The 15,097-nt window shown below is 33.0% G+C and overlaps 1 protein-coding gene across 2 annotated transcripts; it reads left to right on the plus strand.

Moving 5' to 3' along the window:
* The first annotated feature begins 2,128 nt into the window (after positions 1 to 2,128).
* LOC145582492 (dol-P-Glc:Glc(2)Man(9)GlcNAc(2)-PP-Dol alpha-1,2-glucosyltransferase-like) lies at positions 2,129 to 8,982 on the plus strand. 2 transcript variants are annotated; one of them, XM_081639477.1, is made up of 8 exons: positions 2,129 to 2,270; positions 2,390 to 2,478; positions 3,389 to 3,722; positions 3,811 to 4,087; positions 7,247 to 7,384; positions 7,519 to 7,723; positions 8,228 to 8,370; positions 8,546 to 8,982. In XM_081639477.1, the coding sequence occupies exons 1-8, from the start codon at positions 2,181 to 2,183 to the stop codon at positions 8,803 to 8,805; spliced, it is 1,536 nt and encodes a 511-aa protein (XP_081495603.1). In that variant the 5' UTR covers positions 2,129 to 2,180; the 3' UTR covers positions 8,806 to 8,982. The 2 variants fall into 2 exon arrangements, with proteins under 2 accessions (XP_081495603.1, XP_081495604.1); XM_081639478.1 differs by having other exon boundaries at positions 2,241 to 2,270; positions 3,430 to 3,722.
* Positions 8,983 to 15,097: the final 6,115 nt, after the last annotated feature.

Raw genomic sequence — 15,097 nt, forward strand, 5'->3', positions numbered from 1 at the left:
AAGGTGTCAGCAACAGCATAGAGAGATGTGCATGTCCCCCAGAGTTGTATGCTGAGCTAGAAGGTGTATGCCGTATTTGCATCCTTGTAAACCAAAATAAAAATAAAAAACGGTCGAATTCGTATAGCATAGCGTGCTGTTTGCAGCTTATACTTGTTCCCCACGCCAATCATTCTTTTGACTCCTACCACTTCTTTTACTGTGTACTTGTTTTTTGTCATTAAATTGAACATTCTACGACTACGACTACGACTACTACTACTACACGACTACACTAAAGTATACCATTCCATTATGTCATGGTTGAATTTTTATTACAAAGTACTTGTTGAAGCTCCATTTTTTTTTGTTTCTACTGGTCATGACCATGGACCCACATCTATTAGTCAAATTAGTCATGGGAATGTTCAACCAATATGTGTTACATGGCATGTCATGGCCTACATGTTCAATGGGCTAGGTTTGTTAAAGTGCTAGCAGTGTTACCATGCAGGTTGCCCGTGGTGCCTCCGGTCATATCATGTGATAGGCGGTCGTATACCTAACAAAAATAATAAAAATCTAACTAATCCTTATCCTCTTATTCAGTCGTATGGTGGATAAGTTAGGGTTAATCCTCAGTATTATCAATATTAGATTAGATTGCTATGGATTATAATTAGCTGAGTCAATCAAATACATGACTGAATTACTAAACTACAAAAGAAAGAAAAATATTTAATAAAAAAAAAAAAAAAAAAAAAAAATTAAGGATCATCACTAACATAATTAATACAGAGTACAAGACAAATTATTACCACAATTAATAAATTACATGTTCACAAAGAAAGATACGCCCTGTAAAATACAATAGGTCTCTTCCAAGTATTCAATGGATTCCCTAATTGACAAGCAAACTTACTTTCGTGGAATAATGATATAAATCAAAGATATTAAGTTCGGCACCCTATCTCCCTGCTAACAATTTATTCTACCTAGTTTCATGGAGAATTTCATGTCCTCACTTATTTTTACTTCTTTCGTTTTATTTTTTATTTTTTATTTTTTATTTTTTATTTTTATTGCATCATATAAGGACTTTTACACTATTACATAATCTTCTTTGACTATCTTTTGTGTTTTATCCAGGAAAAACATAATCATGCGGGATCTAGTTAGGGTCGTCTTGAAATCTACTTGTTAAATATCAACTTTTTTATAATTCTTATAAAAGTATAATTGAATATATTAAGGAAAAATGAAATCTAATAATCCCACCTTTATTCCGTCTTTCATAAACAATCCCAACCTTTGAAATTTCAGGAACAATCCCACCTTTTATAGGGATCTTCTACTAACAATCCCTGCCCGGTTGGATGGATTGTTTTGGTAACCGGTTTTATTAGGTTACAAGACACATGTCGACTTTTAATTGGTTTATTCTATTTTTTAATAAGTAAAAAAATAAAAATAAAAAACAAAACCCCCAACCACCTAAACGACCCCCCTTCCCCTCCTCGTCACTGCCCCTGCCTTCCCCAGCAACCCAAACAATTAAATTGTGATATAAGGCCAAATCAAAAGGTCTCTTTTGTTTTTCATCAAAAGAAAAAAAAAAAAAAAAAGGGGCTGCTATGGTGTGCGCATTGCATCCACTAGGCGCCCTAGTTATGTAAAAGATTGCATCTACATTTACGTCACTAAGCCAATCAACTATGGCTCAATCGATCTTGATTTTGTCCAATTTTGGGGAAAAATTTTCAACTTGTCCCTAAATCCGAATCAATTTACATACTTTGGGTAGATTTCTTGCCCAAAATACAAATGTTGGTTACTTTATTTATTTATTTATTTTTATTAAAAAATGTTAGTTACTTTCACCTTAGGTAACTGGCTCGGTTTTAACCAGTTTGGACAAAAAAAAATACTGGTGAGACTTGATCCCTGGCCTTTAAACGGTTAACAAATCTATAGTTAAATTATAAGTAGGTAACCTTATATCTTTGCAATTGGGCTTCTTTTGCTGCAAATCCTTTTGTCATAGCCCACACTTCTCAACAGTAGATTTACAAAAGGCCCACTCAACTTCTTCTTCATCGAGGGAAAGTTTCAGATTTGCAGAGGAAGAATTACTGAGCAAAAAAAAAAAAAAAAAAAAAAAAAAAAAATAGAAATCTTGTTAATAGTTGAACAGTTTAGAAATGGGAAAATTAATTGTGGGTTTAATTGTGAGTTTGTGGGTTATCCCTATTTCTATTCTTGTTAATTCAATTGTTCCTGATGCTTACATGGTAATTCAATCTTCCCCTTTTTTCCCTGTTTATTTTGCACTTAATTTTTATAAAAAAAAGTTTACTTTTTCTTTTTTGAATTATTAATGGTGAAAATAATTTGGCATTGAATTTGACAGGATGAAATATTTCACATTCCACAAGTTCAACAATATTGTAAAGGCAATTTCAAGAGCTGGGATCCCATGATTACTACTCCTCCTGGCCTGTATGTCAACCATTTGTTCACTTCTAAATTTTAATTTAGTTTCTTATACATTGACTCGTAGATGACAACTAGCTTAATTGGTTAAATTCTTAGGGTGTTAGGACTTAGGAGACTGACATGGTTCGTACCCAAGACTTGAGATCAAATCCTGTCTTACATTATTGCGATTAGTGGCTCTTATACCCTAAAACAATTGTTGCTGCCTTAATGTTGGTTGCTTTGATCTTGTTGATTGTTTGGAGCTTGAAAGTGAAATTGATTAGCTGTAATGGGTGCTTGTTGATTTACCAAGCTATTGCTTTACTTTTGAAATGCAATGATATGAAGGTATTATTGTGTATTTGTGTGTGAATTTTAAAATGGGGAATTAAGGAAAAGGGTTAAGTATCAGTCATTGTAATATATAGACATGTTTCAATTTCTGCAAATAAAAGGGGATATGTTCATCCAAAACATTTGAATCGGACCAAAAATTGTGAATTGTTTTGTTAATTCCTAAATTTCAGTAATAGAGGAGTATTAATTTCAGTGATTTTTCCCAGTAGATGTACCAGTTTGTGCAAGTAGCCTAGGTTGGTGCCATTTTCGGTGCTTTAATAGATAGGAAAGGGTGGTTGGGATGAACATTTCTGAAGCTTTGACCAGAATGCGTTCTACTCTGGAGTCTTTCTGAATGATTCTGCCTTGCTCAATAACTTATGGCTTCCGCATAGATAAACCTATCTTTAATCTGTCTACCCTTCAATTTTATGTTATTTCCACATTGTTACTCACTAATTCAAACTACGACAAGACATTTCCTTAATATGGATTGCCGAAACTTAATTTATCAGGTGGGATTGTTATCTAGAGCCCTAGTGTAAGATAGAATGGAAGGTGGAGTTGATTTTGTAATTGAAAACCTTTGCAGGTACTATCTTTCACTTGCCCATATTGCTTCTTTGTTTCCAGGCATGCTTTTGCTGCAGCGGATCTCATCCTTTACAGATCTATGTTCTACTGCAATCCTTCGATCTGTCAATGGTGCATTGGCTGTTATATGCAGTATTCTTATATATGAAATCATCACACAGTTAAGACCGGGACTTGACAGAAGAAAAGCAACAGTTTACACTGTTGTTCTTTCATTATACCCTCTTCATTGGTTCTTCACTTATCTTTATTACACTGATGTGGCATCACTAGTCGTTTTCCTTGCTATGTACCTAGCATCCCTGAAAAAGAATTATGTTTTGAGTACTTTGGTAAGGACCTAATCCAAACATATTTTAAGATACTTTTTTTCCGTGCACGAAAGTATACTAATGATATTGTTTACGCTCTTTCATGAAGCTGGGGGCATTGGCTGTATGCATTCGACAAACCAACATCATATGGATGCTTTTTGTTGCATGTGGTGGTGTGATTGATATGCTGCTGGCCAATAGGCTAAGTGTAGATATTCAGAAATCTGACTTGTCTATTAGTGAAAAGGACCAAATAACTCCTAAAGATGGTTTTGTAGCAAAACCAGGAATAAGAAGGCGAAAGATGAAGAGCACACTACATGTTCCCTGCCTTTCAGCTACTGGTGACGATGAGTCTGCTTTTTCACAATCTCATCTTTCAGGTGACCTCTGCATCTTTCTCATTTTCCAATTTATTTTCCATGATAAGTGTCTAAATCTAACTAGAGTCCAAAGGCCAATATTAAGGTCTAAAATTGATGCAGAAATTGCTGACCCTGTTCAGCCTCTAGCTAAATGAGAATAGTGTTTTGCTTTGGTTCTTAAGAAATGCTCAAGTATGAGAAGGCTAAGACACAATGCCCAAGTAAATGGCAAGCCATAGTCTGGGCAAGGGGCATGAACCATGGGTAGAAGGAAAAGGCATGAAAACACCTCATCCTTTAAAATAAACTTATTTTTGCTGATTGAGGGTAGCATCTTGGCTTGGCTGAGGGCCTCGAAAAGGCAAGAAACCAGGCCTTCCTCCAGGGCCCTTTGGGGGGACACTGCGAATCAACTTGATCCATAATCTTGTTGGGTCAAATATGTTCTCCAGCATGTGAATTCGACCCAAATTTCAGAGATTTCGGGGCCTGTGTCAAAAACTTGTGGTACTGTAGGGAATGCACTCCGGAGGTTATATGATATTGTTTGGAACAATGTATGACCACTTGTCAGTCGCATCACTCATGGTGGCTTTGATTTAATGAAGGAAGTCGTATAAGTAAATGGCTAAATTGACAGTTTAAAGGCAACTTCGATTGTTCCAATCACCCAAATGGCCTCTCGGGGTTTCGTGGGAAAGCACTTCGACCTCTTTCCTTTCTGGGTTCGGAGAAGTCGAAAATTAGCCAAATTGAAGGCACCCCCGGGTCATATTAAAGTGAATGCGTAGGGTCCCCCCCCCCCCCCCCCCCAGGTCATATTAGTTGATTTGGAACCATAAGAGACTTACCAATATCTCTATAAAGTCCCAAGATTGAGTTTGGTGCAACTATGTGGCTATTTTGAAATTATGTTGCATTGGGGTGAAACCCATTATACTCTACTTGTGAGTCTCACAATATAGAAAGGGGAGAGATGGTTTCACTATATAAGGTTATGGAACCTCTTTGGGCCTTGTTTGTGGACCGAAGTGTCTCATCTCAGGCTCGTTACGTATTAGGGTGAAATTTAACATAATATTTGAGCCAGGTGCTTTTTTAAAGTAGGACTTTAATCCTGCTAGGTAAGGAATTACCTTGATAGGATTTCCAGCCCTTAAGAAGATTATTGTTCTAATTACTTTTCTAGTTAGTTTGAATTTCCGAGGACACTCACAAGTGAGAGGAGTGTTGAAACTCCTTATAGCCTACTAGTGGGTGTTCTTGAGAAAGAGGAAAGATAATTTCACTTAATAAGGTAGAGGAATTACTCCTAATATTACCAATTGATTTTAGTATGGAACCTCCTAGGGCCTTGTTTGTGAAATGAACTCTTCTCTTTGTTCGACCGAGCCCGTTACATATGAATGTATGATCTTAAATTTTAACAAATTGGTAGTGAAAGGTGCAAGAGATGGTTATTCATATGAATAATGACTATAATGAGCTACCATATTGTTATGCTTGATGTTATCAGTTGGTTCTTCTCTAATTCCTATTGCTATGTGATGAAGTCTGGTGATAATCTTTCATACGGAGCAACACAACAGTTTTAACATTTTATGTCAACTGTCATCACGGCCTCCCTCCTTCCTCTTTATGTGTCTTTATTCCACTCTTAGATGATGTAACTAATTGGATTACATTACGGTACATATGTTAAAGCAATTTGGATGTATTCTGTCATGGCCAAGCCTTTCCCTTCTTTCGCTGCTGGTCTCAACATAATTCAATCTTTTGACAATTCCCATTCCCTTTTTTTCTGCCTCCCATCTCAACTCCAGTACTCAAGCTCACTAGTGACTTTTTCCACTGACCTCATCGTTGATTGCCATCTGCGTACCAGCTATTTCCTGAAGTTCCTACTGGAAAGTAAGACTCCTTGAGGTCTCATCTTCTTCGCATATAAGATATTTCCAGATTCTCCTACAGTCCTGTAGGATAATAGTAGAACTCTAGACTGACTGATGTCTCATTGAGGGTTGCTTCCATCAAATTAGAAGCTTTCATTCTATAGTTCTTTTTTACTCTGTTTGAGCTCCGCTAGTCCTATTATAAAGATTTGGTCTGTTCTTTAAAAACAAGATGGTTCATACTTGTAAGGGGTGGGTAAGGATGCTGGTTTATGAGGTTAATTGACCTGACTCAGATCATCTGTTGCCATTGTGGTTTATTACTTTGCTTTTCTTTTCAAATGCAATCACATTCTTCACCAAAGTGTTGGAGTTGTCAGCCTGTTTGGAATGTGTGAATTCCGTACGTTATTGATTATTTCCATGATGCAGAAGGACAAGTATACAAGGATACTGTTGATTTTTTGGAGAGATTATCATCTGGCAGGCATGTGGTTACAGCATGGATTGTATGTATGACTGTGGGGGTAAGAGGTGGGTAGGAATTGAACAAAAGGTTTCTGAGGATGAGAGAATAGTTATGAGGAATTTTGAAGAATAGAGAGTAATGAAGATGAAAATTGTTTGTTGGATCAGGTGCCAACCGCCAAATAGGTTACAAGTTGCTACTTAAGAGGTTGGGTGATGGAATTCTAATATACGTTTGTAACTGCTTATCCATATCAAATTATAATGCCACCAAATTGTAGGATTGTCTTTGTAGATGGAGTCAGGAAGTCTAGGTGGCTAAATGGTTTCACCCTTACAAGCTTACACTTAGGCTGCACAAAGCCCTATAGAGACTTCCTGATAGGCAGGAAATAAGTTTTTTGAAGAAACGGTGAAAGGCTTAACCAAAATTTTAACCCTATCTTTCAAATTAGTTTTTATTTATTTATTTATTTATTTTTATTTTTTTTTGTTGGGGGGGTGGGGTGGGGGGGGGGTGTGAAATCATAGTAAAAGTACACTAATAAATCAATGATCTAACAGGAGGTATGAGCTCAGTTTCTACCTCAAGGTGGATTGTTATGGTATATTTAGTAATCAATAGAAAAGCCCCTACATGCATTTGTGTTACTTGGGTTCATGGGTGTTTGAGCTGTAGGTGTTCTCACCACAGTGCATTTGTTAACGTAACAAAATCTTTTGGTTCATCTGACTATTTCTGACAACATATGATTTAAATATAAGAGATACAAGAGCTTGGCAATTGCTAACTTCTCTTGTGCTAATTTGTTTGCAGGATTGCTTGATGAGATCCAATACAGTCTTGTACAAGCATGGCATTCAAAATGGGAGCTTGTGGTTTCTTTTAGCCCCTTTGTTTTTGTTCTGGTAGCCTTTGTTGCTTTTGTTTACTGGAATGGAAGTGTTGTTCTTGGTAATGCTATCTTGCTCGGCTGTGTCTTTGCCTTAAATTCTGACTTCTGTTTTCCTCGTCTTTGTGTGCTGCCCCTCTGCCTTTTTACTTTGCTGTTGCATATGTATTTTATTCTCCATTCCTTGGTGTTGCAGGTGCAAAAGAAGCTCATGCTGTGTCCCCTCATTTTTCTCAAATATTGTATTTTGCAATGGTCTCTGCATTATTTAGTGCTCCTTTCCACTTCACTTTGGGTCATGCTTCCGTTCTGCTGCGATCATTTTGGAAGCTAAGGCCGCTTAGTTTTTTCCTGGGATTTGTGATATTTGCTGCTGGTCTACTTTCTGTGCATTTTTTCAGGTAAGAAAAGAATTCTATCTGTATGTGCTTATGAAATGCTATTGATACAGGCTTCTTTTATACTGAGTATTTGTTTCCTTGCGTCTAGACAGTTTCAGACTGTTGTTATGTCAGTTGCTTATGAACACTATAAATAGAGCAGGCAATTTTGTAAACATGTTTTTACATTTGAATTCATGTCAAGGTTTTTTTTTTTTTTGGTTGTAGATCTGATAATATGAAAAGATTCAACATATATTTACAATGCCAATATTTTTAAGGCCAAAATAATTAACAATAAACAATATCTACTTGCAACGTCACAAGGCCAAAAAAACATTAAACATTCTGTGGTTTGCCAAGTTCATAATTTTTACTCCCTGTATAACTGTTTGTGTTCTCCTATAGTTTGCCAACTGTAGTCTAATTATTCACAAGCTCTTGATATTTGTAGATGATTGATATATATCATTGAACTATGTTTCCAGTTTCCTTAAACTGATAATTTTTGGCTTATTACTGCAGTATAGCACACCCCTATCTTCTAGCAGACAATCGACACTATCCATTTTATATTTGGCGCAAGGTCATCAATGTTCATCAGTTGATGAAATACTTTCTAGTCCCATTTTACATTTACTCATGGCTATCAATCTTGCACATACTAGGTCAGTAACGTACATTAACCATATAGCTTACATTTGGTATTCCTAATTTCCTACCTCATGACCTTGAGGCCTCAGGAATCAGTTTCAAAACCTGCTGAGGGTTATGCTCAGCAGGCTCATCTGTCTTACCCTTCCAAACAATTAACTGAACTCTTTTTTGCATTTCTGTCAATAGGAAAGTCTCGGAGCAGAATCTGGGTGTTGGCCTATTTCTTGGCTTGTGCAGCAGTTCTTGTGCCTACCCCGCTAATAGAGTTTAGATATTACACGATACCATTTTTTATTTTTATGCTTAATTGTGGGATTGACGATACTAATAAGTGGCTTCTCATGGCGATTCTATATGTAGTCATTAACAGCTTCACCATGTACATGTTTTTGTTCCGGCCATTCAAGTGGAGCCATGAATCTGGTGTTCAAAGATTTATATGGTAGAAAAACAGCTTAGATTGTATAAACTGTTAATTAATATAGTTACCATTGGATTCTCATAATAATTCTTTGTCAAAAATATGGGGATCTTAAGAATTTCTGTTCATTGGATTCTTACTGTGTAAGTAATAATTAACAATTATAGGACATCTTGACGAGGGGAAAGAGAGAGACTTTTGGGTAGGGGCGCAAGAAGCACAAGAATCGGATGCTTCTTTTCTTCTATTTTAGGGGATTCTAAATTTATCTTTTCAAGTAAAGGTAAATACTTGTATTACTATAAATTAATTAATGAGTTTTATATATTTGGATATCCTCATTATCCAATCGGAAGGAGATTTTTGTGTGGAGTAATGAACCGTTATTCATCTAGTACCCGTATTGTACTATTTGGTAATGTAACTAATTCGGATTTACTTACGTCATATTCAAATTGTACGTGGTAATCTGCTTAATTCTATATTGGTGTTGTTGCATCATGCATCTTATGTTACTTGAACTATTCATTTTACCTCAAGTGTTAGAGCCTGTATCTTAGAATCTAAAACATGGGCATGATACTTTGACCCTTCAATTTAAGCCGAAATCATGAAAATTTTAACAAAAAAACTGAGTTAGACACTTGTACATGTATTCACACGAGTGGACAAATCGAGCAACATAGGTTGCATTTGTAATTGCCTAAACTCATGTGACTAACTTTTTCGAATCCAAGTTAATTATATCTCATCGCACTAAACTTTATTCTCTTCTTCTTTTGGTAAACGTAAATAAGTGAGATTTCTATAAATTGATGGCCTTTCCACGTATATAGCTTTTGCAAAATCATCTTAAAGGGCTTTTTTCCCCTTGTTTTGTGATTAAATTTACATTACTCTTTTAACAATCTTGTAATAATCTTCGTACAATTAATCTCTTATTAGAGGAAAAGGATGGACAAGATGGTGGAGTTAAGAATCAAATCCTTGCTTTCTCGTACAAGAGAATGAGATGCTTGTTATCCAAATCTTTCTTTATAGTGTTGTTTTTTGCCGACAAAAGTAAATTTGATGATATAATCACAAGCTTGAGAGACTAGCAAACTATCCTACGCACTGGGATGGAAGCATAGAGCTAGGTTGGGCTAAACCTATAGAATTAGTGGACCATAATAAAGAAAATACTACTATACTAAATACTGAATTGCGGAATTATTCATACACTTAATTTAAGCATATAAAAGGAAAAACCAACGGTGTACAAATAATACTCCTTTGTTTCTAAATCGACAAATAGATCTTATTATTACCCGAACCAAATGACTCATTCATTTTAGTGGACCCACGTGAAGGTAAAGGAAAATATTATAAACTATGCTTTGTGAGACAACTAACAACTCCTAATCACTGGCCACCTAAATGTTGTCACCTTGTGTTTTCAATAATTGTATTTAGAATGAGTCTAATAATCTGTTAAAGAAAAGATTATCCATTGGATTAATCTTTAAATACCCCTTTAATATAATACAGTAGTTGAATTGCTATAATGTCATTGATACAAGTATATGAGTAACTTATGATGCAAAAATATTAGACTAATGATGAAAAGGTCCAATATGATTACTTGCTTAGAATTTAGCCAAATGGTATACTAAATGTCTTCATAATTCAGTTGACAATCATTTAACCTCCAAGACTGTTCTCAAAGTAAGGCCAAAAGGAAAGGCTATGCTTCTAGAATATGTTGCTTTCCACAATTAAACAATTTATTGATGAAGATTGAGTGAAAATGGCCTATTAACTTTATACTTTTAAGATTTACACTTAATGTATCATTACTATCTTTAATTATCTTTTAGTAAATTTTAACAATATCTCATATATCTATAATTCTTCATATACACCTTTTTTCGGTTTTATTTTGTATTCATGCTTATCGGCTATTTGATTGTTTATGTTAGCTGATGTAAAGTCATTTATATTTTAAATTACATTTAAAAAAAAAATCAATCAATTGCTTAAATTATATTCAAAAACAAATTTTCAATATAATAAAACCAATTAATTAATTTATAAAATCAAAAGCATTTCAAATTGAATTCAATAGTAAATGAAAGAGAAAGAAAGATGTAAAATTTCTTCAAAAATTATTTTAAATTAAATTATGGTCAACCAATATATTAATGGTTTTTATACTATTTGTATATTAGTGTTGATGATGTTCATACCTCAAAATTCAGTTAATTAAACTCATTTTGATTATTATTATTTAATCTATCATTTTCACCCCTTAAAGGTGTTTTCACAAAAATTGATTCACTAGTCATTTTAAGAATAAGGGCTTGTTCTGATTGACTGAAATCAACTGAACTGAACTGAACTTATTAATTAGTGATTTTTAACTACGGATTAGTGGTCTTTGATTATATATTACTATACCTATGTGTATATACAAATGTACTATTTCATATGACATAATTATAAAATTTATAATATAATTATAAATTTTCTCAATAAGATTAACAATAGAAATGTGTATCAAAAAAATAGAACCATTTGAACAATGAATTGTATCGATATTATTATTATTATTAATATTAATTATTGTTATTATTATTATTATAATTAATTATTGATTATTATTATTAGTATTATTGTTATTATTATTATTTATTCATGATTATTATTATTATTTATTGATAATAATAATAATAATAATTATTATTATTATTATTTGTTGCGTCGTTGTAATAAGAGCTTAAAAGAATGAAATTTGGCTTTATATCATTAGCAATATCATTAGACATAAGAGCTGAACTGAGCTGAACTGAGCTGAACTGAACTGAACTGAATTTCAACGGAAGAGAACATGCCCTAAATCATGCATTAAAAAAATCCTTGCACGTATCGCGTGGATAAAAAGACTAATGGTTATACATTCCAGCACACCCCCTCATATGATAGTCCAGTGGGTTTGAAGTGTAAATGCAACATGACGGATCCTATCATATCTAGTACGTGCTGAATATTTCACGTAAAAAAGATTTTTTGTCACGGTGATTCATGATATCATATTAAAGAACCAATTTAACGTACTAAAATCATAAACTAATGATTAACCCAAGGAATAAGATTATATATTCTAGCACCAATAATGCACAATATTCCAAACAAAAACATAAAAAAAGAACAGTGAAAATGTAAAAATCACAAAACATGATTAAAATAGAGTGTGTGATTATTAGTATAAAGTCCAAATGGTAAAAGGGTTAAAACAAACGAAAGAATTACTAGTACTAACTAATTTTGGAGATGAATAATTAAAGGGACTTTAACTACTAGAGAATCTCTAATCCCTATAGGTATAATTAACCTTAATTCCTATGGCAGTAACAGGAGTCAGAAGATCAATGTTGCCAAGAATAATTGGCCAACATTGTTTTCTTTTCCCTTTTTATAATTGAAGTATAATACTTGTACTTCTTTTTGAAGGATAATTAAAGTATAATATTTTTTTAATATAAAATAAACCATGTATCAAGGTAGACTGGTCTAGAGCTAAAGGAAAATATATTTTGATAATGGCGGTGGTTTATGACCCCAAAATCATGGTCCTTTTGCCTATTATGCCTTGATTATTGATTAGTTAATTAAGCTTAAACAGGCCACTACTAGTGGCTTACCTAACAATAGGCCTTAATAATACAATATACAACCAAGGAAAACGTAAGAATGGGAGGAAAAAAGGGCTTTGTCACACTAGCAATTCATCTAGTCATCTATGTAGTATGGCTCTACGCATTTCACATTTTCGAAGTTATCGTAAAAGGGTAGATAATATTAACTAGTTTTGGCTCGTAATAAAATATCAAAATTATCTTATAACAGAAGGACAATTGAAGATCTCACTTGTTTAGGATGAGAATCGAATCCTTCTCACAAGTCACAAGTGTGGAAGAAGGGCCACCAACCAATTAGGCCAACCTTAATTCTCATGCAAATAATTTGATTTCTCATGCAAATAACTTAATGTTGGTAGATTTTGATGGATGAAAACTTAGTTTTTGTATAGTAGCCTACAACTTTATCAACCAATTATGATCATATGATGATTAATGAGGTAAGGTAATTTTTTATTTTATTTTATTTTATTTTTTTTTTTGACAAGATGAGGTAAGGTAATTTGTTGTGTATAAAAAGTTGCATAAAGTCAAATACAAACAAATTTATTAGATCATAAATCTGGAATTATTATCCCCAAATATCGATAAATTACCTACTAAAATTAGCGTACACCCACTAAATAATACAGTATTGCTCTAATCACACCATTATTATTCCAAAGATTAACCTTTTAGGTATATGTGGGTTATGACAAAGAGCAGCTTTTAGACGTGAAAGAGTGTGCATAATGTTAGGCATTCTTGCGTAGAATGGTAGGATTTAGTATAATGTGGGAACACACAAAAGCCAAGGGCTCAAGGCAGAAAATCATACTCCCACTTACACATATTTTTTATTTTTTTTAATTGATCCAATTACATACACTTTGCAGTATTCACATACATCACTTTGGTTAATTTTCCTGCTTTATACAAAGTATGAAGTAAGAATTAGCACAGTGTATGATTTGCAATTATTATTATTGGTGAAAGATTTAAAATTTTGCATAGGCATACATTACAGTCAAATTAAAGGGCTTGTTTGGTAATTAGCTGGTAGCTGATTACTATAGCTGATTGTATTAGCTGGTTTGACTAGCTGGTTATATTAGCTGGTTTGACTAGCTGATTATGATTAGCTGATTGTGTAAAAATATTTGGTAAATAGTTGTTAATTATTAGCTGTTTTAGTGTATTTAAGAGACAAAAAGCTAATTGTACAATAAGCTAATTTTAAAAAGCTCTTATAATGAGTTTTTACTAAAAGAGCTTTTTGAGCCCAAAAAGCTCTTTTAATGAGTTATTTACCAAACACCCAAACTAGTTTTTTTAATTGGTCAAACATCTAATTAGACAAAATGAGCTAAAAGCTCTTAACCAAACACACCCAAAGTCTTGTTTGGTAAAAAGTTTTTTGGAGAGTTTTTAGCTTATTAAACCTTACTAAATGTTTGACCAGTTTAAAAGGCTAAGGGCCTGTACACATTTATTGAACTAAACTGAACTGGACTGACTGGAGCTGAACTAAATTGTACTGAACTGAATAGAGCTGAAATGAATATTTTATAAGAGAAGGAAATTAGGAGCTAAATTGAACTGAACGGATTAGAGCTAAACTGAACTGAACTGAAAATAAGCTGAAGTGAACAGACCCTAATTTAGATGTTTAGTAAATAGCATATTAAAAGAAATTTTTAAGCTCAAAAAACTCTTTTAGAAAAAAACTCATTATAAAAGCTTTCTAAAATTAACTTGTTGAATAATTAGTTTTTGGCTATTAATACACTAAAACAGCTAACAATTTTTTTTTTAAAAAAAGGTAAAACAGTTAACAATTAATAACTATTTATCAAACACTTTCACATAACTAGTTAATCAAATCAGCTAATATAACTAAAATAGTCAAAACAGTTAATACAATCAGATATCTGTTAGTTAGTGGTTACCAGACAAGTCCTAAGTCTATGAAACTTAAAAGAACAGAAGTATTAAAAAATTTAAATCAATAAAATAAAAAAGACTGCAAAAAACTGTCAAAAAAGAATGAACTGGCCATGCATCGTGATTGGGGCTTTCATTACCATAGGATTCTCCCCATTTTAATAATTTAAAAAAATCATTTAGGGTCTTAACCAACATTTGACCACCAAATAGTCGATAATGTCCTTTTTGTCAAGGTATACTTAGCATTGTCTTGGAAACATCTGTACCCCATGTTCTTTCATGCTCATTTTCCATAATTTTTATTTTTGATTTCTTAATTTTATTTTCTAGTCATATTATAAAATTTGTACCCACCCTTTTCTAGTATCCACTACTATATCTTGCTTAAATTAAATATAAACATATGGAAATGGTTTATAATAATGATAATAATTGAGTGTATAAATGTTGATTAATATATGTTTGGATCTTTTATCAAAATGGCTAATTCAATAAAATTATTTACCAAAACAGCTATTTATAAATTTTAATTCCAAAACTAGCTAAACTATTAACTTAGAAAGAAATTAATTTTTTTTTTTTTTTTGAAACAAGAAAGTAATTAATTACTCCATACTTTTTTTCCCTTTGAACTGATATGGTTCTTTTTTAATAAAATAAATAAAAACAAAAAAAAGATTTTTTTAATTGGAAGATTTAGAAGCCATATAC

Source organism: Chenopodium album, chromosome 15 (assembly GCF_948465745.1).
Source record: "Chenopodium album chromosome 15, dcCheAlbu1.1, whole genome shotgun sequence".
Lineage (NCBI taxonomy): Eukaryota > Viridiplantae > Streptophyta > Magnoliopsida > Caryophyllales > Amaranthaceae > Chenopodium > Chenopodium album.

Excerpts from the sequence above, each read along its gene's own strand:
- LOC145582492 (XM_081639477.1), top strand. The coding sequence starts at position 2,181 with ATGGGAAAATTAATTGTGGGTTTAATTGTGAGTTTGTGGGTTATCCCT. Across the intron at positions 2,479-3,388 it reads ATTACTACTCCTCCTGGCCT|GTACTATCTTTCACTTGCCC; the intron begins GTATGTCAACCA and ends AAACCTTTGCAG. Across the intron at positions 3,723-3,810 it reads ATTATGTTTTGAGTACTTTG|CTGGGGGCATTGGCTGTATG; the intron begins GTAAGGACCTAA and ends TCTTTCATGAAG.